The sequence below is a fragment of the Cavia porcellus genome, unplaced genomic scaffold, assembly GCF_034190915.1.
Source record: "Cavia porcellus strain 051 isolate PalLab524CR breed Dunkin Hartley unplaced genomic scaffold, mCavPor4.1 scaffold_49, whole genome shotgun sequence".
NCBI lineage: Eukaryota > Metazoa > Chordata > Mammalia > Rodentia > Caviidae > Cavia > Cavia porcellus.
Genome location: NW_026947532.1, coordinates 5,673,839 through 5,696,028, shown reverse-complemented (window position 1 = coordinate 5,696,028; position 22,190 = coordinate 5,673,839). Strand labels below are relative to the sequence as shown.

General features: G+C 49.8%; 1 protein-coding gene across 5 annotated transcripts in view; it reads left to right on the top strand.

Moving 5' to 3' along the window:
- Sptan1 (spectrin alpha, non-erythrocytic 1) overlaps positions 1 to 22,190 on the top strand; it is a 58,374-nt gene that overhangs the window by 20,946 nt on the left and 15,238 nt on the right. For 2 of the 5 annotated variants that reach the window (XM_063244137.1, XM_063244132.1), the window contains exons 11-38: positions 841 to 942; positions 1,551 to 1,688; positions 2,336 to 2,446; positions 2,960 to 3,037; positions 3,162 to 3,317; positions 3,503 to 3,707; positions 4,165 to 4,346; positions 4,612 to 4,855; positions 5,016 to 5,138; positions 5,695 to 5,912; positions 7,001 to 7,093; positions 7,396 to 7,530; positions 8,524 to 8,672; positions 9,363 to 9,422; positions 10,506 to 10,704; positions 11,688 to 11,792; positions 12,108 to 12,131; positions 12,921 to 12,956; positions 14,900 to 14,947; positions 15,302 to 15,393; positions 15,478 to 15,622; positions 15,706 to 15,887; positions 18,920 to 19,019; positions 19,136 to 19,333; positions 19,412 to 19,558; positions 20,415 to 20,518; positions 20,652 to 20,814; positions 21,126 to 21,140. In XM_063244137.1, the coding sequence (XP_063100207.1) occupies positions 841 to 942; positions 1,551 to 1,688; positions 2,336 to 2,446; positions 2,960 to 3,037; positions 3,162 to 3,317; positions 3,503 to 3,707; positions 4,165 to 4,346; positions 4,612 to 4,855; positions 5,016 to 5,138; positions 5,695 to 5,912; positions 7,001 to 7,093; positions 7,396 to 7,530; positions 8,524 to 8,672; positions 9,363 to 9,422; positions 10,506 to 10,704; positions 11,688 to 11,792; positions 12,108 to 12,131; positions 12,921 to 12,956; positions 14,900 to 14,947; positions 15,302 to 15,393; positions 15,478 to 15,622; positions 15,706 to 15,887; positions 18,920 to 19,019; positions 19,136 to 19,333; positions 19,412 to 19,558; positions 20,415 to 20,518; positions 20,652 to 20,814; positions 21,126 to 21,140 (3,552 nt within the window). The remainder of the gene's footprint in view (positions 1 to 840; positions 943 to 1,550; positions 1,689 to 2,335; positions 2,447 to 2,959; positions 3,038 to 3,161; positions 3,318 to 3,502; positions 3,708 to 4,164; positions 4,347 to 4,611; positions 4,856 to 5,015; positions 5,139 to 5,694; positions 5,913 to 7,000; positions 7,094 to 7,395; positions 7,531 to 8,523; positions 8,673 to 9,362; positions 9,423 to 10,505; positions 10,705 to 11,687; positions 11,793 to 12,107; positions 12,132 to 12,920; positions 12,957 to 14,899; positions 14,948 to 15,301; positions 15,394 to 15,477; positions 15,623 to 15,705; positions 15,888 to 18,919; positions 19,020 to 19,135; positions 19,334 to 19,411; positions 19,559 to 20,414; positions 20,519 to 20,651; positions 20,815 to 21,125; positions 21,141 to 22,190) is intronic. The other 3 variants (XM_063244135.1, XM_063244134.1, XM_063244136.1) reach the window with 3 other exon arrangements.

Sequence of the window (22,190 nt, the reverse complement as noted above, 5' to 3'; positions counted from 1 at the left end):
TTTCAGAAGCTCCCCAAAGTATGTTTCTTGGAAAACTAGTTACCTAAGATCTTAAAAAGGCTTTACCCTTAAAAAGAGGAGGTTTTCTGAGTAATTGCAGAGAATATTAATTTCTTGGGAATAATTTTTTTCAAAACTGTGTAAGAGCAAGGATAGTGCTGTACACCTGTAATCCTAGCACTCAAGGAGGCTAAAGCAGGAGGAGCATGAGTTCAAGGCCAGCCTGACTACATGGGAAAACTATCTCAAAAAAAAAAAAAAAACAAAAACAAAAAAAACGTGAGACCTTCATGGAGAAGTGAAACATTTTATTGAAAGACATTAAAGGAAAATGAAATAGGCAGAATGACTTAGTGTAAAGGTATAAACTTGCCCATAGATAGAGATATTCAATGCAATTCTAGGCTAAAACCCTGCAAAAGTAGTTGTGTGTGTTTTTGGATTGAAATAAACTGATTTCAAAATCAGTCTGGAAGGAAGAAACCCTTGGCTTCAAAGACTTGGCAAGGGAGGGAGAATTCACCCTACCAGGTGCCGTCAAGTCATAGATAACAAATCTCTAGGCCCAAGGCAGCCAGGCAGGCTAGTAGGAGACCGGAAGGGCTCTGCCCTATGAGGAAACTTGACCCGGGACAGAGGTGGCCTGTAAAAGCAGCGGGAAGGGTCTCAGCCTGCAAATGCTCTTTGTGTGCGACGGCCGGGCTTTGTTGTTCCGACACAGCGCGGTCATACGCTCATTCCTCATTTCCTTCGGGCTGGACTGACCTGTGATACTGAAATCAGCGGGTCAGTTTTCTCTCCCACAGTGCTGGGAATAAATTGTGCCCATTCCCTCTGCAGGGTGAAATCGATGCCCATGAAGATAGCTTTAAGTCTGCAGATGAGTCTGGACAGGCGCTGCTGGCTGCCGGCCACTATGCCTCAGATGAAGTCAGAGAGAAGGTAGGGCACAGCTTTTCTGGCTCAGAAAGCTCACGAATCCTTCAGTGCCCAGATGTAGTGTCTACCAGCCTGTGTCAGAACACACCTGGGATTTTGTTGTCCTTCAGAGATTTATGAAAAGTGCATATATGTATGCTGATTTGCCCAGGACACTGGTTTTTATTTTTTAATTTGGGACATGTGTAACACATTTCCCACCTAAAAAAGGAATTTGCAGAGTTTTATTTTTGTTTTAGTAGTTGGAGCAAAGATGAAGCAAATTTCTATAAAATGAGCCTGGCACATTCATGGGTTTATTTGTGTGTTCTTCAGCATTTTTCAGTTGAGAATCCCTCCTCTCCTGGGAGCCTCCTGTTCTCGGAGTCCTTTTTCTCCTGCCTACGAGTCTGTCTGAAATTATTTGTAGTAATGTGGTGATACCAGGATGGGGCATCCACTTACGTTTAACCCTCCCCCCCCAATGTTTACCTATCTCCTGTGACGAGGCTTTCACAAGTGCGTGTGGCACGCAGTTCATCCTCTTTTGCAAATCAGAAGGCTTAGCTAAGGGTTAGCAGCCCCTGTCCTAACTCAAGGGTGGAGGCTGACTTCGCTCCCTGTCCTGCAAGCTGACCATCCTGTCCGAGGAGAGAGCCGCCCTGCTGGAGCTCTGGGAGCTGCGCAGACAGCAGTATGAGCAGTGCATGGACCTGCAGCTCTTCTACCGTGACACGGAGCAGGTGGACAACTGGATGAGTAAACAGGAGGTAACTGGCGCCCAGGGCCTTGGGAAACCAACCCGGGGAAATCAGTACTGTTTCAGCCCAGAATGAGCAGAGGGAAGGCACTGAGCAGCCTTTTGTTCTCTGTGCTATCATCCCTCCCTGCTTGGCAGAAAAGGTCCCAGTTTTTCAACTTAGTAGGATATAAAATTATTTATGGAAAATATTTTATCTTTTGATTTTTCCATTATGTGTAATTAAATCTAAGAGAATGAGCAAAAGCTATTTGAAAAATATTTCAGAGTCAGGTTGCTGGTACATCTCTGTAATCTCAGCTACTCAGGAGAGTGAGGCAGGTAGATCACAAGTGCGAGCCCAGTTTAGGTAATGTAGCAAGACACCATCTCAAAAATAAAAAGGACTTTGATGTAGCTCAGTGGTGGACCACAAGGTCCTGGGTTGTTTCCAGTACTGTGCAAAGAAAAAAAAAGGCAGTAGAACGTGGAGCAAGGATTTCTTGTTGGTGCTAATTGATTTTAAGCTACTGTGAAAGGACTTTAGATTCCCCCAGGAGCAGTGTCACAGTTCAGTAGCTGGAGAATCTCTTTCCTTCTTTCTGAATTGTGTCTTTCAAATTATACACAATCAAAGACCAGGTCATGATTGTGAAAACTGTCTCTTTTCTCCACAAGGCATTCCTGTTGAACGAAGACTTGGGTGATTCCTTGGACAGTGTGGAAGCGCTGCTCAAGAAACACGAGGACTTTGAGAAATCTCTCAGTGCCCAGGAAGAAAAGATTACAGTAAGACTTTCTTGTCAAGAAGAACCCATGAATAAGCAAGATCCCCTTCTTTCCTGAAAGGTTCTGAGTAGTTTTATCAAAGGAGCTCTGTGCAGAGCCCTCCCAAGAGCTCTCAGATCTCCTGATCAGGGCAGCCACCTAGCTGGGGACCTGACCCTGTGTGCACGGTGAAATGAATTACATACGTGCTGGGAACTTCTGAACAGAAGTGCAGCTCAGTAAAACTAGCTTAGAACTCATGTGCATGTATCCTTGCTGTGAAAACACGGTGGGAACAGGGATCGGACAGTTGTTGGCCTGAGTCTTACACACGTCAGGACCTCCTGCTGTCATTCACATACCAGTTCCTGAGTTCTAATAGCATGTGGCTGAGTGTGACAAGTAGCAGGAAAATGTGGCCACTACCAGTTTTGGGATGTGAAGCTTGATGTGTTGAGGCTTGGGGTGTCTCCTGTCCTGTTTGTGCACCGAGGCGCAAAAGCACACTCACATGACCGCCTTCTTCCTCCCTAGGCGCTGGATGAGTTTGCAACTAAGCTGATCCAGAACAATCACTACGCAATGGAAGATGTGGCCACTCGCCGAGATGCTGTAAGTCTTGGCTTCCCTGTGCCCTTCCCTGACTGTGTGAGGGGGTCCTGTCCAAAGTATTTAGCCCTAGAGCCAGACAACGTTTGGAGTAAGAACTGGAGAATCACAGGTATCTCTTTTTCAGCTGCTGAGTCGCCGCAACGCTCTTCACGAGCGAGCCATGCATCGCAGGGCCCAGCTGGCCGACTCCTTCCACTTACAGCAGTTTTTCCGTGATTCAGATGAGCTCAAGAGCTGGGTCAATGAGAAGATGAAAACTGCCACGGATGAAGCTTATAAGGTGAGAGATGCTGTTGGCCTTGGCGTGGCTTCTGAGTAGTAAAAGACACCTTGCTGTCCTTTGTCATAGCTGAATAGAGACCAGACTACACAAACTGCTTATTTAATAGGACCTGGATATTTTATGCATGCATTATGAATACCAGTATGGAGGGAGGCAAAGTACTTTGCTCTGGTTTCATACAGGACCCATCCAATCTGCAAGGAAAAGTACAGAAGCATCAGGCTTTTGAGGCTGAGCTCTCTGCAAATCAGAGCCGCATCGATGCCCTGGAAAAAGCTGGGCAAAAGCTCATCGATGTCAACCACTATGCCAAGGACGAAGTAGCTGCCCGGATGAATGAGGTCATCAGCTTGTGGAAGAAGCTGCTGGAGGCCACGGAACTGAAAGGTAGGTGACAGGAATGTTTGAGAAACTAAATGCTCTCTTCTGGTTAAGTATTAAGGACATACACTTCCAGGAAAAGGGGACATGACTTGGGTATAGGGAACATTTCCTGCGCAGGAATTTCTGGCTGAGGTTCTCACACTGCTGATTTGGAAAGTGTGGTTGAATGTGCTGGCTGTGGGGGAGCTGGAAAGGAATGAGTCACACCTCATCCCTGAACACCAGCGCTGTGCAATGAGCCGAGAACACTCAGAAAGGCCCCGAGCTCACGAAGCTGGAGCACTTCAGACACAACTCCCCTCCAGCTACAGAAGGGAGAGCAGAGGCTGCGTGCACCCTGTGGTAGAGGGAGCAGGAGTTCAGATTATGACCTGTTGCCCTCCACCAAGGACGTGATTTGTGAATGGCATGGTAGGAAGACTCTTAACTAACCAAAGCTCAAACTTGCCTTCTTGGACAGGAATCAAGCTTCGTGAAGCGAACCAGCAGCAGCAGTTTAATCGCAATGTGGAGGATATTGAATTGTGGCTGTATGAAGTAGAAGGTCACTTGGCTTCTGATGATTATGGCAAAGACCTTACCAACGTCCAGAACCTGCAGAAAAAACACGCCCTGCTGGAGGCAGATGTGGCTGCTCACCAGGTACGTGGGCAACAGGACGGGAGTCTGGTGTGGGACTGCAAGAGGGAGGAGGGAAGAATGGCAGGAATTGAAGTACGAGACTGGAGCTGGGGATGGAATGAGTGGCTGTTTGGGAACTCCACACAGCTGCTCAGGTTAGGTTGTCTTCCTCTTGGCTCTCCTGGAGCATAAAGCGAGGGAAAGAGATGACAAAAAGAATACTTCCGGGGTGGGAAAGGTGTCCTGTTAGTACTGTCTTCCAAGACCTTGTCCTCTCTGTTCCCAGGATCGGATCGATGGCATCACCATTCAGGCCCGCCAGTTCCAGGATGCTGGCCATTTTGATGCTGAGAACATCAAGAAGAAGCAAGAGGCACTGGTGGCTCGCTACGAAGCCCTCAAGGAACCCATGGTCGCCCGGAAGCAGAAGCTGGCTGATTCGCTGCGTCTGCAGCAGCTGTTCCGTGATGTGGAGGATGAAGAGACGTGGATCCGAGAGAAGGAGCCCATCGCGGCCTCCACCAACAGAGGTGAGTCTGCCTCTGCCGGGACAGACTGTGCCTCAGGGTGTGCAAGGTCACAGTTCCATTCCTGTGGCAACATCCCAGTGGCAGCAAGGAGAGTTACAGTGGGTGCTGCTGCTGCTCTGGGCTAGAGGGTGAGGAAGTGGTTTCTGCTTTCTGCTTTCAGGCAAGGATTTAATTGGAGTCCAGAATCTGCTGAAGAAACACCAAGCTTTACAAGCAGAAATTGCCGGACACGAGCCCCGCATCAAAGCAGTGACCCAGAAGGGGAATGCCATGGTGGAGGAAGGTAAGTGACCGTCTCAGGCCAGTGTGCTCCTGCCTCCCCTCTGTTGCTCAGGCACCAGAAGACTGAGCAGAGGTCAAAGCCTTGCTCGCCCTGGTCTCTGACCTGAGAAGGGTTACTGATGGCCATGCCACTCCTCCTCCTGATGGAATTTCAAGGGCTAAATGAGCTCAACTAGTAAAGGACTGCCTGCACACAGAGTCTCGGTCACTAAGGACCACAGCAGTGCTGTTGGTTTTACTTTTGTTTTGTTTTTCTTGAAAATAGGGTCTCATGTAGCCAAGCCCTGGCTCAAACTTTTGATCCCTCTTGTCTCTGGAGTGCTGGGATTATAGGCCATGCGCTAGGCCCTGCTGTGGTTCTATTATTTCTCTATGATAATGTTGCTGTTGCCATCCAGGATGTCTGCTGCTTGGGATCTAAACTGAGACATGATTTCAGGAGACAAGTATGAGACTGTTAAAGGCTTAGAATCTGAACTTTGAACGTAGCAGTGAGCATGCAGATGCCTGCTCTTGTCCTCTGTGATATCGAGTGGACTTCTTATCCTCCCCTGCAGGCCACTTTGCTGCGGAGGATGTGAAGGCCAAGCTCCACGAGCTGAACCAGAAGTGGGAGGCCCTGAAGGCCAAAGCCTCCCAGCGGCGGCAGGACCTGGAGGACTCCCTGCAGGCCCAGCAGTACTTTGCCGACGCCAACGAGGCTGAGTCCTGGATGCGGGAGAAGGAGCCCATTGTTGGCAGCACGGACTATGGCAAGGACGAGGACTCAGCCGAGGTACCCTGGGGTTCACATGGGCCTGGCAGGAAGCAGGCCAGGGCTGATGCGGGAGTGAGGTAGAAGTGATGAGGTGGACAACGTGCTGGTCTCAGCAAGTGTACAGGAATCTGTTTTTCACTGTTGTGGAAATCCACTCATAACCAAAGGAGAGGAAGGACTCCAGGTCACCTACCTTGACTGCTCACGGTTACAGTTTTTGTCTCCTCTGGTCTCCATCCTCCGCACAGACCTGTGCACAGTCATTCCAATACATGCAGGTGTTCCAGCACACACACACCACCACCACCCCCACGCCAACATACATACTGCTTTTGCTGGTCCTTTTTTAGTGATAATTCTTTTTATTCATAAAGGTGTACATGTAGTCTCCATACCTACTTTCCCTTTCTGCCTCCTTTTCCCCCTCTTCTTCCCATTGTGTAGCCCAGGTTGGCCTCCAATTCCCAATCCTCCTGCCTCAGCCTCCCAAATGCCAGAGTTACAGGTGTGCATCACCACAACTGGCACATCTGTATCTTTTCTTGCCAGTCTTAAACACTGGAGTGAGTTTAACATTGAAGTTAAACTCTGTGTTTTACCAAAAGAAGGATGAATGGAGACTTCGGAAGTGGCCTTAGTAGGAAAAGTTAACGCAGCAGGCATAGAACTGGAAGGAGTAGGGTGTGAGCCAGCTTTGCTTTAGGGGTACCCTTGCTTTCTCAGAACGGGTGGTGGATTCACCAGTAAGTGCGATACTATTTTTTCATCTGTTTCGAAACTGCATAATTAGGTAAAAGCAAGGTGATTGTGAGACTGTAAGTCACAAAGTCACAATATTTTCCCCATATTAAATGTTGATCTTCAACAAGGGGAGAGGGTTGCTCACATTGTAACCCCAGCACTCAGGAGGCAGATGCAGGAGGATCCCTGTGAGTTAGAGGCCAGCCTGAACTACATTGGGAGACCCTATCTCAGAAAGTCAAAAGAAGGGGGTGGCTTGTAGAGTGGGAGGAGATTACTCAGGTGACTGTGGGGACCTCCAAGGAGGGAATCTGAGGGTGGGCACAGTTCCTTGCATTGTCACTCATGTGTCATTCTGGCCTCAGGCTCTGCTAAAGAAGCATGAAGCTTTGATGTCGGACCTCAGTGCCTATGGCAGCAGCATCCAGGCTCTTCGGGAGCAGGCTCAGTCGTGCCGGGTAAGCACATCCGTGGTGACAGGTCACTTGGGAGATGGAGCCCCAGGAAACGTCACCGGACTCCAACTGTCTGCCGTGCTGCTGACTATAGCTGGCGTTCTGTGATACACAGGTTTATGATCAGACCCTCTAAGCCAAGATTTTTAACAGATACCAAATGCCTTGAGTAAGATACCATCGCTAGCTTTGAAAAGTGCTCCCATGAGGTGCATTTGGGAAATGGCACCACTGTCCAAAGGGGCTGTGTCTGCGTGCATAGCATGTCATGGATGTCCTTATCAGCGTGCTCTTTGGATTCTCAGCAACAAGTGGCCCCCATGGATGATGAGACGGGGAAGGAGCTGGTGTTGGCTCTCTATGACTATCAGGAGAAGAGTCCCCGTGAGGTGACCATGAAGAAAGGAGACATCCTTACCCTGCTCAACAGCACCAACAAGGCAAGGCTCGGGGAGTGGCCGGGAGCCCTTTCCATCAACACCCTGAGGTGACTCTAAGGAGAGAGCATCCCCTCAATCTCCTACCTGGTTTGTGCCAGCCTGGCTGCGTGTGGTCCCACCAGGAATGCCATGAGTGGCTTCTGAAGGTGACGCACATGCCACACTCCTGGGGTCACCTGGCTCCTCACTGCTACCTGTTGGGTTGGTTTTTTGTCATTTGGAAGGGTGCCTTGTTTTGTTTTGCGATACTCAGGAGCACTAGATGAGTGCTGTACCATTGAGCCCAGCCCAGCCCAGCCCTAGCCGATGTTTGTTAGCGAGAGCTGTGGGGTGGTGCTGCGGCCTGGCCAGAGCCTGAGGGATGGTTGAGGCAGCGGTGCTGTCATGTCTTGCACTTTGCCCTCCACTTTAAATGCTGCCTGGTTTCTTGGTCCCCCCTCCTTGACATGTGCTGATTTGACAGTGGCCTCAGAGGTGCAGGATCCTTTACATAGAATCTAACTGATTCTGAGGGACCTGGTCCCTGTCTTAGTGAAGGCTAAAGGGAGGTTCCAGCCCCTGGTTAAGTACTGCCTTCTTCCCTTGCTCAATTAGCTTCACTGGGAGTCTCTGAGGCACCCTGTGATTCCTGTCCTCCTCTCGATTCTGGTTTAAACCTAAACCAGCTGGCCTGACGGTGGTTCATCCCAGAGCAGTTCTGCTGTGGTAGAACCTTCCGTGATGGTGCAGTGTTCCATGTCTGTGCTGCCCCATGGTGGCTACCGATCACGTGTGGACCTGAGCATGTGAGGGCCTAAGCTCATGAGTTGTGGCTGGCGCAACTGAGCCTTCACTGACTTTGATCCAGGCTTGCTGGGCACAGGCACAGGCACAGACTGCAAGTGGTTCCTGCATGGAGTGGCTCAGTTTCATGGTGTCTAGGTGTGGGGACGCCTGACGCCGAGTATGGTAGTGCAGAATGATCTGTTCTCATTCTTCTTCCTGTCCCCGTAGGACTGGTGGAAAGTGGAAGTGAACGATCGTCAGGGTTTTGTGCCTGCTGCTTATGTGAAGAAGCTGGACCCTGCCCAGTCAGCATCCCGGGAGAACCTGCTCGAGGAGCAGGGGAGCATTGCACTGCGGCAGGAGCAGATTGACAACCAGTAAGGACATGGGTCCTGGTGGCACTCAGATTCTTGTGTCCCATGCAGGCCGAGGTGCTGGCAGTGCCCTGTGGCCTCTGTCTGGTGCCTGGCTGCTCACGTTTTGAGCTGCCCTGAGTTCCCCTTTCCAGGCATGTCTTATTCCACTAGTGAAATCAGCTTTGGACGCCTGGAAGTTGCCCAGAAAATACACTCCCCTTAGTGTCAGGAATAATGGAACTTTCCTTACTGTGGTGATCCTTAAGAAGACTAGAAGTCTTGGTACATGTCCAGATTTTCTTACTGTTAAAACAAAAGTAAGAGATTTGCGTTTCTATTCTTAATGGTCTGGGTCGTAAGCGTGAGAGCAAAGATAGGGTTTAATTGGTTCTTAGCAATCCGTAAAGCTGCCTTCCCAGCCCCTTTACTCCCTGAAGCTCACTGTGTTGCAGCACAGAAAAATCCGCCTTGAGCAGAGCAGACTGTTGGGGAAACAAGTGAACTAACCCTCTCAATTCATTTTCCTTTGCTGTTTCTTTATTGCATCTTCACTCACGGCCTGGACACATCTAAAAGCTTTTGAATGACTGCTTCCTTTTCCCCTCTTCAAGCGCCTGCCGTCATGACACCAGTTGGTCGGAGCTGCTGTGTCTCCTTCCTTTGGATTAATCCCACTAATTCATGCATGCTTTTGCTGTACCCTCTGTGCAGGACACGCCTTACTAAGGAGGCCGGCAGTGTATCTCTGCGTATGAAACAGGTGGAAGAACTGTGAGTAGGCCGAGCCTCGCTGACACCCGTGTCCACTGCTCCGCCCGTCCCTGCTCCCTGCACTTCATTCTGAGGCACTTGTCCATCTAGACAGACGAGGTGGCGGGAGGGATGCAGGTCCATGTGGTGGCTTCACCGGCAAAGGGAGAGGTTTCAGTGTCGTTGTGTTGGTGGTGACTGCTGCTTTGTCGGTGGCTTCTGCGTGTAGCTGTGTGTGGTGTGGTGTCCTCCCCCCAAGGGCTCTGCAGTGGCCTGGCCCCTGCCAGCAGCATCATGAGGCCAGTGCCATGTTGGTGCTAGGTGGAAAGGAGGCTGAGTGTCTCTCGGTTCTATGATTCTGGGTAACGCACTGCTTTCTTGTTTCTTTTTGGGAAGCGTAGAGTTAATGGTGATCTTAGAGTTTTCAGCTTTCAGTTTTTTATCAATTTTGTCATTTCTGTGTCTCTGAACATAGTTGGAGTTCAGCTTTTTGTGTTTTAGTACCCAAGGATTAGAATGTTCTTTGAATTTTCATGAGTCTTCCAGACAAGGAAGTGGTACAGTAGCTCAACTCTACCTGATTTTACTTCTTAAATTGCCACAACTTTCTGAAAAACAGTGATCTCATTTTAGGAAAGTCCTCAGGATGCCACCGCCCTGGGAGGCTATAAAGGTAGCTGTATGTGCTGCCCCACATAGGGCTGCTCAGAGAACCCATAAAAGAGGAGAACCCCTCTGTGTATATTGCAGAGCTGTCTCACATCTCAGCCGTAGTCACATGAACCCTGTGTTTCTGTGCTAAAATGCTTGGTTTCAGCCATTTGTGGTCATGATGTCATAAGTGCTAAATAGGCCCCGGGACAAGTGGTGCCTGGCTACTGTGGCCACCTGGTTCTGACCAGCTCAGCGTGTGCTTATTCCTGCAACTGTAGTCTGGGGACACAGGAGCCTCATCTCCCCGACATTCTGATCCTTGTCACCAGCACACCGTCATCACACACTCATGCTCGGCTCCCAGCTCGGAGATGCCTGTGGCCACCTCTGTTAGTGGCCGGGGTTGCTAACTGTCCTCCTCGCCCCCTGTCACCCCTTGGCTCCTGTCAGATACCACTCGCTGCTGGAACTGGGTGAGAAGCGCAAGGGCATGTTGGAGAAGAGCTGCAAGAAGTTCATGCTGTTCCGTGAGGCCAATGAGCTGCAGCAGTGGATCCATGAGAAGGAGGCAGCGCTGACAAGCGAGGAGGTCGGTGCCGACCTGGAGCAGGTTGAGGTGCTGCAGAAGAAGTTCGATGACTTCCAGAAGGTGAGACACCGTGGCTGGGCCCACGCCTGGCTCCGAGCCTGCTTCTCCCAACTCAGTGGATTCACACGCTCACAATGGCAGCACCACTGCCTCTGGTTCTAATACTTGTGTCACTTCAGAAGAAAATGCATCCCATGGAACAGCCAGTGCGCATTTTCCCAGCCTCCCCAGCCCTGGCAGTCAGTCTGCCTCTGTATCTGCATTTTCTTATTCTGGACAGCTGATTAAGTAGAATCCCATGTTGACGTGGCTTTCTTTGAAAATGATTGCTTTCTTTCTTTAATGTGTTTTCAAGATTTAATCTTGTATATTGGTGCTCCATTCCTTTTGTTTGCCAATACTCCATTGTGTAGATGCAGTACATGCCATGTGATCATCTTGTTTGCAGATTGTAATAACACATGGCAGGGAGACTTCAGTCTATAGTGCCTGCGTGTTAAAGCTTCCTCACACTTTTAAACTGGCTGTGACACACACCTGTAATGCCAGCACACAGGAGGCTGAGGCAGGAAGATTGCCATAAGTTCAAGGCTACCCTGGCTACATAGTGAGTCCAGGCCATCCTGAACTCCAAGACTCTGTGTCCAAAAAAAAATTATTTTAAAAACATTGTTTCCTCCTCAGGAAATGATTTTTTTATTTTATTTTTTGTCTTTTCCCCAGCCCTGTCTTTTTCGTTTTTATCGGTACCAGGGATTGAACTCACGACTGCCTGCTTGCAAGGCAGGCACTTATGCCACTGAGCTAAATCCCCAGCCCCAGGAAATGTTTTAACAAAATACACATTCAGTCAGAGTAATAGTTCCTTACCTATAGTTAATGAAATAAATTTAAGACAGGCTCTTTCTTTTCTTGCTTTGATAGCGGCCATCAGGGTCACTGACACTGTAGATGCCTGTACAACAGCTCTGCTCGGGCCATTCCGCGGCTGCCTCTGCTGGGATTTGCTGTTGAGCGTTAGTTTTCGTCCCATTGCTTTACAGGACCTAAAGGCCAATGAGTCCCGGCTGAAGGACATTAACAAGGTGGCTGAGGACTTGGAGTCTGAAGGGCTGATGGCAGAGGAGGTGCAGGCTGTGCAGCAGCAGGTGGGTGTCTGTCTCTCTCTTTCTCTTGCTGTGACCCTCGGGGTCCTGCCAGCAGGGTTTTAGGAAGAGCTGCAGCTCATGTACCCTGAACCATTGTCTTTTCTTGGCCCAGCATCCCCCAGCTTCACCCCCAGACACTGTCTCTCTTGTTGAAAGTTTGTGGAACCCTTAACCTGTTGTACTTCATGAGTTCTTGAGCAGCTGGAAGGTTGTGTGTATGTGTAGAAAGCCTTGCACTCGGTGGACCAGCATTCTCCAGTATCAGGGACGCTACATTCTCGCTGATGATAAACAGATTTTTCTCTCTCCTTGTAGGAGGTGTATGGTGCAATGCCCCGGGTAAGTCTCATGTGGAACTTGACCATGAAAAAGGTTAGGTCTTTGGGAGACTGGAGTGTCAGGAGCTACTTCCTGAGGGTTTCTGTTCCCGAGCCTCAGAGATCCTTTTGTGTATAAAACTCTGGAAAAAATATTTTGGACATTGAGTTCTACTTGCTAGTGCTTGCTGAGCTTGCGAGGCCCTGGGTTCAATCCCTAGCATTGCAAAGAAAGACAAGAGTGACCCTTTATCAAAATGAAATCAAAAGCGAAAACATCTGCTTGCTATTCTCCGGAAGACCAACAATGTCCTCCTTTCACTGGATGTGGTGGCACACACCTGCAATCCCAGACCTTGGGAGGCTGAGGCAGGAGGATTGCCAAGAATTAGAAGCCAATTTGGACACATAGTGAGTTGAAAGCCAGCCTGAATTACTGAGTGAGCCTTAGTCTCCTCAAAAAAAAATTTTCTATTTTCTCTTTGTCCCACCTATCATTAAGCATTATTATCCCTTTCAAAGAACCTTGTGAGTGTGACATATGACCATGTCATTTTCTTATTAAATTTCTTCATCTCCTTCTCTCCTCCTGGATAAAAAAGTTGGAATTTTTCTGTTTGTTCACATTAATTTTCTCACCCCGCCTTTGGCTTGTAGCCAGGGCTCGGGCACGTGAGCCACAGGTGGGCAGCGCTGCTCTGGCTTATTGATCTGCGCGTGCCCCTAGGAAATACCAGCTCCAGTCCCAAGGGCTGGCGCGAGGTGGCTCCGGGCTCCTCTACCAGCTCCCTAACTCTCCTTCTCTGAACAGGATGAAGGGGACTCCAAGACGGCCTCCCCGTGGAAGGTAAGGGCTCTCTGGCAAGCTGCTTTCCCTGGGTTTTGCAGCAGTGCATATTCTTTGCTGTCCTTTCCTGGTGTACCGTTTTCTGAGTCTTCAGCTTGGTCCTTCTGTTGTCTTGAGACTCAAGCTGGCTTCTTTCTGACCTGGGTATTGGGTCCTCTTAGCTCTGCAGTGTGTGAGAGACAGGCTCACAGTGCTTGCATTCAGCCTGGGCAGACCTTAACACCACCACCATGGATGTCATAGGTAACACATTGCTGAGCGCCCTCCACACAGCAGTGCAACTGAGATGAACAGGAAGCAACTGGGGAAGGAGGGGAGGTCAGCCTCCCATCGAAGGCTTTGTGGAAGATGTTGAAGCCAGAGGTGTGAAGGGAGGAGCAGGTTAGCCACCACATAATCATTGCTCAGACTCACAGGTGTGGCTTCACAGAGCAGACACACCTGTGACAAGGGGCAGGCGATGGGTTGGGGACAGGTAAGAGGTGTGTGTCCTATACTACACTGAGATTACTGGGATAGATCTCCATTCTGGTAGCTGCTTTCTTGACTCACTCTTGGGAATAAGTTGCTGGAGCTATAGGCAAGTTAGAGCAGATTTCTGTTTCATGAACAGTGTCTGCCAGGTGTGGTGGCACGTGCCTGCAGGCCCAGCTGCTTGCAAGGGTGAGACAAGGAGGGTCATGAGTTTGAGCTTAACCTGGGCAACATAGCAAGACCTGTCTCAAAGAGAAAAGAACTGAAAGGAAAGCCTAAACACACAGGCCCCTGGGCCCAGCACCATTGCACCCCCTCCCCCTGCTCTATTACCTCCTTTTGACCTATCCCAGGGACCGGGCCCAGTGACTGCTTCTTCCCGAGGGTAGAGGGTAGGGCGTTTCCTCATGAAAGCAGCTTTTCTTGCTTTCAATCTTGACTTCTCACACAGCAAACTTTGATGGTTGACAACTTGAAAGAACAGTGGCGCTTTACCTACCTTTGTACTTTTCCTGGCAGTGGCAGTATCCTCTCAGGCACTTTGCATATGTCCATACTTTCTTCTTTCCAGGATAGGGGAGACAGGGGCTGCCCTTGGGGCAGCCATATGTCACCTGATGCTGGTGAGGACACTGGCAAGCTTCCTCCCTGCACTGAAGTCAAACTCCTAGGGCAAATGTGGAGAGCTACAGGCCATGTGGGCTTACTTTCATGGAAATGGCATGGGCTCTGGGCTTTCTAGAAGTATCTACATTGCTGAAAAGAAAGTTAGGGGCTGGGGATTTAGCTCAGTGGCATAAGCGCCTGCCTTGCAAGCAGGCAGTTGTGAGTTCGATCCCCTGGTACCAATAAAAAGGAAAAAGACAAAAGACAAAAAAAGAAAGAAAGCTAATGGAGGCCGGATGTGGTGGCGCATGACTGTACTCCCAGCACTCAGGAGGCTGAGGCAGGATTGCTGCAAATTTGAGATCAGCCTGGGTCACATAGTGAGACACGGTCTCAGAAAATCAACAAAAAAAATGAAAGCAATTGCACTGTTCGTTTCTGTTTCCTGTGGCAGAGCTGACACGTTTCTTTGCATAGGACACCGTTAAAGAGAGCAGCAGCCCCATACCTGTGTCATACACAGGGACTATTAGGTCACTGTGTGTTTTGAAAAATCCCAACTGCCAGTTGGTGTTAAATTGTTTCCTGGAGTGTTTTGTAGAACAGACAGAAGGCTTTGTTAGTCATGAGCTGTTAGAGTTGTGGTTCTTCCCACTGCTTTCGCTCCTCGTCAAGTAAACATCAGCACAGGGTAGCTCTAGGTGTGCACTGGACTCTCCTCAGCCCTCTGGGTGGACACTGTTCACAACCATGCTTGGAACCATGCCAGGGTCCCGTCGAGGTGACTGGTGTGAGTGTGGCTTAGGTCTCTCTCTGGCCTGGCAGGCACTTGATTGGCTTCCTCTCTGCTCCCTTCCCTACAGTCTGCTCGTCTGATGGTCCACACCGTAGCCACCTTCAATTCCATCAAGGTGAGAAATGGACCAGCGCCCCTGGCCTCCCTGCTTTTCTCACTGCCTTTCCCGTCCTCAGCAATCTCTTCCTCCAGTCGGCCCGATGATCGCACGTCAGGCCCCAGGCCAGCTGAGGGGAGGTCAAGTGAGCTGGGGCTCTTCTGCTTCCGAGGGGATTCTAGATCAAGTATTAGGGTGTTCAGGTCTCCAGATGGGGCTCATTTTGCCTTTGTGGTATACGTATTCAGCTGAGGAGGCTGGAAACATGAAGTCGAGTGTGCCGAGGGCTCCAGCCCCAGTCAGCCCCTCTCCCAAGCCCTGGCTGCAGCTGTGACTGAGGAGGGGCAGGCTGACACTGCCACCCTCCCACAGGAGTTGAACGAGCGCTGGCGGTCCCTGCAGCAGCTGGCTGAGGAGCGGAGCCAGCTCCTGGGCAGCGCCCATGAGGTGCAGAGGTTCCACAGGTGAGCAGTCCAACGTGTCATGTCTGTGCTGGACCTAAGTGCGCTCAGGGTTCTTTAATGTGAATATGAGTCTATTGTCCACAGAGACGCGGACGAGACAAAAGAGTGGATTGAAGAGAAGAATCAGGCTCTGAACACAGACAACTATGGCCATGATTTGGCCAGTGTCCAGGCCCTGCAGCGCAAGCATGAGGGCTTTGAGAGGGACCTTGCAGCTCTGGGTGACAAGGTGAGTGGTGCCTGGGCTGGAACAGCACCTTGCACTGCCGAGCAGGGCTCCTGAGGCCATGTTCCTCGTGCCTTTCTCCATAGGTTAATTCCCTTGGGGACACGGCCCAGCGCCTGATCCAGTCCCACCCCGAGGCTGCAGAGGATCTTAAGGAGAAGTGCACTGAGCTAAACCAGGCCTGGAGCAGCCTGGGCAAACGCGCTGACCAGCGCAAGGCCAAGCTGGGCGACTCTCATGACCTGCAGCGCTTCCTCAGTGATTTCCGGTAGGAGGACAGCAGCTCAGAGCCCTGACCCAGAGCCCCCTTTCTGGTGGTCTTTTTGTTTTGAAAGTGGTACCTGAGGGCTGGGGGTTTAGCTCAGCGGCATAAGTGCCTGCCTGGCAAGTGTGAGGTTATGAGTTCAATCCCCAGTACAAGAAAAAAATATATATCCCTATGCTTTGAGGATGTTAATTCTTTAAAAGCTGGGCGTGGTGGCTCACGCCTATAATCCCAGCACTCAGGAGACTGAGGTGGGAGAATCATTGCAAGTTCGAGGCCAGCCTGGGCTACAAAATGAGCTCAAGGCCAGCCTGAACTACCTAATGAGACCCCATCTCAAAAAAAGACCAAAAAAAAGAAAGTAGTACCTGCTCTTGCTACAGAATCACACTACCGAATACTAGGCATCCGAGAGAAGCCTGCTTCCTGAGCGTGTTCTGTACACACATGCGCCTTCACATCGGCTTGTGAAATGGAATTGTATTTTTTCTTTAGATAGCTTTTCACTTACCATATACATACATTTGTGTTTTCCATCAGCTGATTTAGAAGTTTTTTTGTTTTTGGCTTTTTTGGTACTGGGGATTGAACTCCTGACCTCGCACTTGCAAAGCGGGCTATTATGCCACTGAGCTAAATCCCTAGCTTAGAAGTTTTGAGGTCACAGAAAAGTTGAGTAACAGGAAGAGCAGCTGTGATGCTGTCCTCCACTGTCACTAGTTGACTATCACCAGGGACCTTCTTGCTCTCCCAGGGCATTTTGTTTGTGAGCAGTGCAGTAGATTGCAGACCAGTGGGGTTGTGCTTCACGCGTTGAGCTTGCACTCCCCAGAGTGGGCGGCCCGAGGGGCAGCTCTCTGCACCACGGCAGGGAAGCTGGCAGCAGCCCAGGCTTCAGGTCTGTGTTCAGGTTGTCCCACTCTGCAGTGCTATTGTGTCATTCTTGGGCTGTTTGATTCAGAGTCTGGGCTCGGGGTGCCAGCACACTGGGGAACCTTGTCTGTCTGCTTGAACCATAAACTATATCCCTGCATCCCCTCCTTTTTTTTTTTTAATTTTAAAGTAAAAAAATTTTCAAAACAAGATAGAGGAGTAACAATGGTTAATATGTTACCTATTGTTACCTTTTTTTTTTTTTTTTTGTACTGGGGAGCGAACTCACGACTACATGCACGCGTGCAAGGCAGGCGCATATGTCACTAAACTAAATCACCGGCCACCTATTGTTATCTTTAAATTAGTTACTCAGAGTACGAAATATTGACATTTAATTGTCCAGACAGCATTAGCACAACTTTTCTTTTCAGTGAACTAAGAAATTAGTAACATAACTGTCTTAACTATCTTTTATGTTTACATACATATAGTTTATTTCAGCTTTTCACACTAGGGAGACAATACGACATTTATTTCACTTACAAGTATAGTCCCTTGTCACAGTCATTTACCTCCCCTTGAGTTTATCCTTCTTTATGGCTGATTAGTACTCCATTATATAAAAGTACCACATCTTTTTTTATCTGTTCTTCAGTCAGTGGGCATTTGGGTTGTTTCCAAGATCTGGCTATTACAAATGGTGCTGCTATAAACATGGCTGCACCCTGTTTAAGCTTTCATGATATTGACATATTTGAGACAGCGAGGCCAGGTGTGTTGTGTAGTGCTGTGTCCAAAGTTCCTTGGTCCTTTCATAACTGCGTAGCGTTCCATAGGGTGCACAGTGCATGGTGTGCTAGCTAGCTGAGAATGAGAGTTCCTCTCTTGTGTTCTCACACCCTTGAGCAGTATTCCAGCACGCACGCACACTCACTCATGAGTACGTATGCAGTGTCAGGTATTCCCACTTCTCAATGGGAAGGGTCAAGTGTTCCCCCTCCCCAGGCCTCATAGGGGATCTCAGTTGGTAGTTTTGATATTTTTCCTTTTTTTTGAAGCAGTCATGTAACTATTCTTTCCTATGCCCCTGCCTCGCCTCCAGTACTGGAGCTAGCAGCCAAGGGTTTTGACCAGAGCTGCATCCCCAGGCCTTTCTTTTATATTTTATGCTCTTTTTTTTTTTTTTTGTCTTTTTGGAACAGGCTCTCACTATGCAGTTCAGGCTGGCCTAAGCTCACTTTATAGCCCAGACTGGTCTCATGCTTGCAAGGATCCTCCTGCCTCAGCCTCCTAAGTGCTAGGATTATAGGCGTGTATCATCATGCCTGTCTAGTTACCTATTTATTTATTTACTTATATTGATTTATTTATTTGTGCCAAGGATTGAACTCACTGCATTACACTTGCCAGGCAGCCACTTATACCACTGAGCTGAATCCCTAGGCCCAAGTTCCCCATTTTAAAGTGTGCGATTCATTGGCACTCAGCACTGTCCCAGTGTCATGCAGCTACTGCCTCTCAAGTTTTGGAACTTTTGCCAGGGATTTAGCTCAGCAGCACAAGTGCCCGCCTGGCAAGCACAAGGTCCTGAGTTCAAATCCCTGGTACCCAAAAAAGAAAAGAAAGTTGTGAGATGTTTTCCTCCCTGTAAAGGCCCACTGTACCCTAGCTGACCACTCCCATCTCCTCTTGCAACCCTCAGTCTGCTTTCTGTCCCTGCATATTTGCCTGTTGTGGACGTGTCCCGTGGATGAGTCATAGGCTGTAGGGCCATATACACTTAGCGAACACCGCATAGCAGGCCCTTTGGGAGAAGCTGGGGTTAAGCTTGGGCTTCAAAGCTTCGTCCTAGCAGGCTTTTGTTGAAACCATGAGCAGTGGAGTTGCCTGCAGTAGTAGTTGCTATTCTAAAAGGTGAAAGAGCTTAGTTAAAAAGCTGTTCATTTTCCCCCAAAGAAATGCTGCCTTTGTTTTTCAACTGTCTCCACAAAAACAAGTGGCTCTAAAACCTGTGCACAAAGGCCCAGGCCTGTTCAATAGGTGATCAGATTAACCCAAAATAACCTTCTGAGGCAAGAGTGATGCAGTTTCATTTTCCTGGTCAGAGGCCCGCTCTCCAGGTAGTGTAATGGCTGGGCCCCTGTGGGTCTGTTTTCCAGGGACCTCATGTCTTGGATCAATGGGATCCGGGGGCTGGTGTCCTCAGATGAGTTGGCCAAGGATGTCACTGGAGCCGAAGCTTTGCTGGAGCGGCACCAGGTGGGTAGACCTGTCTGCTGAGCACCCTCGCCCATCAGCCTTAGTTGGGAGCCAGTGGTTGACACCAGCATGTGCATCTTCTGCCAGATACCTAATGCATTCCCTCCTCTTGGCAGGAACACCGGACAGAAATTGACGCCAGGGCTGGCACTTTCCAGGCATTTGAGCAGTTTGGGCAGCAGCTGTTGGCTCATGGGCACTATGCCAGCCCTGAGATCAAGGAGAAACTTGACATCCTCGATCAGGAACGTGCAGACCTGGAGAAAGCATGGGTGCAGCGCAGGATGATGCTGGATCAGTGCCTGGAGCTGCAGGTGCGTGCACTTGGGGTGCCCGGCCACGCGTGTCCTTGCCTGGGCCCCACCTGCTCACCTGCCTTTCGGCTCCTGCAGCTGTTCCATCGTGACTGTGAGCAAGCTGAGAGCTGGATGGCCGCTCGGGAGGCCTTCCTGGACACGGAGGACAAAGGAGACTCTCTGGACAGCGTGGAGGCCCTCATCAAGAAGCACGAGGACTTTGACAAGGCCATCAATGTCCAGGTGCAGCCCATGCCGGCGAGCCTGCGTCTGTGTTTCTTCCTGATTGACATTTATTTGTCAGTTCATCTGTTTTAGCTGATTCTCCTTTCATCTCATAAAGATCAGAATGCAGCGTAGTTACCCATGTAGTTTTCCTCTGAGAGTTAGCTTTGGTAGTTGGTGTTAGGGCTGGGGTGCAGCTCATCAGTGGACTGTTTGCTGAGCGGGCGCAAGGCCCTGGGCTCAGTCCCCCATGCTCTCCCCACCCTCCAAATGACTGCAAAACTTAAATCTAGTCTGTCTGTCTGTCTTTCTGTCTTTGGCTGTCTTTCTGTATTTCTTTCTGTCTGTCTTGGTACCGGGGATCGAACTCATAACTTTACGTTTGTCAGGCAGACACTTAGGCCGCTGAGCTAAATCAGCCCTAAATTCACTATTTCTGAAGTGTAATATAAATGATGTCTAAGAAAAGTTATTTTGGTTTTAAGAGTAGGTAAATTTGGGGTAGGTAAAGGAATTATAGAAATAGTTTCTAAAAGACAAAAAATACAACTCTGATTGTAAACCATTTTGTTGAAAATGTGGTCCCCCTTTCCTGTTATGAAGTCTGAGTTTTCTTGTCTGACATCTAGTAGAGTCCTAGCATTTGCCCACCCCACTGTGATCTGGAATCTTCTTGAGTTAAACTCTACTCTAGCAATGATTAAAATCAAGCTTGCTTTGGCTTTTTACACTGTTGCTTCTAAAGTGTCAGTGTATTCTGATCCTGTCACCAGCTAGTTCCCAGTCACCTAGAATAACCACTCTCCTCTGAAGACGGCAGTCTCAGGAGGAGCTCTCTGGTCACCTTGACCTCCTGTCTCTTGTCTCCCCCCAGGAGGAGAAGATCGCTGCCCTGCAGGCCTTTGCTGATCAGCTCATTGCCGCTGGCCATTATGCCAAAGGGGACATTGCAAGCCGCCGTAACGAGGTTTTGGACCGGTAGGTGTCCTGGTGCTGACAGCCACCTGTTCAAGGGACATGTGCCTGTCCATGAGAGCCTAGCCTGATCGGGCTGCTGACCTTGTGCTCCAAGGAGACAGACATTGACCTTCACTCCCATGGTTTCTTGCAGCTGGCGACGCCTAAAAGCCCAGATGATTGAGAAAAGGTCGAAGCTTGGAGAGTCGCAGACCCTGCAGCAGTTCAGCCGGGACGTGGATGAGATAGAGGCTTGGATCAGCGAGAAGCTGCAGACGGCTAGCGATGAGTCGTACAAGGACCCCACCAACATCCAGGTGCGCCAGGTGGCCAGCAGTGGGTGTTTGTGCTGGGGACCCTATGCTGCTGTGTGTCTTAAAGGAGGTGTACCTGCCTCACCCCCTCCCGGCATTCACCACCCACCACGGAGGTCAGGCCCCTGAAAACTGCCTCCTGGCTGCTCTACTGAGCCGCACACGCAGTGAAAGTGGACGGAATCCCTTCCTGTTACTGCTGCCAGTGCCGAGCTTCCTGGGGAGTAGGATGGCAAGACGAGGCTCTGTTTGATGGCAGTTTGTGTGTTCACATCTGTGTACTGAACTCTTGTTCTTTTAATCTGTTTTTGTAGCTTTCCAAGCTGCTGGTAAGTTCCTTACATTTCTGAGAGTTCTAGTTCCATGAGCTCCGGTGTTTGTGTTCTCTCTGTAGTGTGCTGTCATGGTGGTCACACATGGTCCGCTGGTGTTTCTCCATCCATGCTTTTCATCCTAATACTCATCGCCCTCCATCCAGTGTCCCTGTGGGATGTGGCTTTCTCTGTTGTAATCAGCCTGCAGCCCTCACCCCTTCCGTCCCTGGTCCTCGCTTAGGCGAGTTCTGTGTGGTGTTTGCTTTAGGGGGCAGTAGTTGCTGTATTCTTTCTTTTGAAAAGAAGCAGTCGGCATTTCTCTGTAGACTGCAGTGCCGTCTTGCTTGGGGTGAGGTGGCCCAGGCAGAGCAGTCCGGCCTAGTGTGAGTCTGGTGGACACCCAGGAGTGCTGGCCTCCAGGGGAATAGCTAGGCAGCTATGGAGAGTCATGGTCTCTCCCAGCGGGAAAGGAGCAAGAGTTGAAAGTGAAGAGCAGACATTGGAGCCAGGCGTGGTGGAACACTCCCATAATCCCAGCACTCAAGAGGCTGAGGCAGGAGAGGTGCTGCACATTGAAGGCCTGAACTACATAGTGAGATGCTATATGAAAAAGGAAGGAAGGAAGGCAGGCACTGCTCAGCAGGAAAGGAAAGGAGGCCCCTCTGTCAACACGCAGCTCTGAAGCTGCATAAGTGGCCATGGAATAAAACTGTAGAAGGGAGTGAGTGGGTTTTGAACCAAAGAGCAATCAGAGCAAGGCACAGACATGCCCTGGGCTTTTGCAGGTCCGGGTGGAAGCCCTTCTGTCCTTGAGTGAGGGTTGGGAGTACACAACAGGGCCACCTCACATTGCTGCTGAGAGAGCCACAAAGGGGCCCCAGCCTCGAACAATTGCTGCCTCTGAAATGAAACATCTGAAGCAGAATTCTTCCCCAGTTAATGCTTTTCTCTTTTAGTCCCTGCCCCTAACGTGCTATCCCGAGACCTTGCCTTTCTCACCCCTAGGTGTTTCTCACCCCTAGAACCCTGCCTCAGCTGCTGTCGTCTTGTAGTTGTCTCTCACGG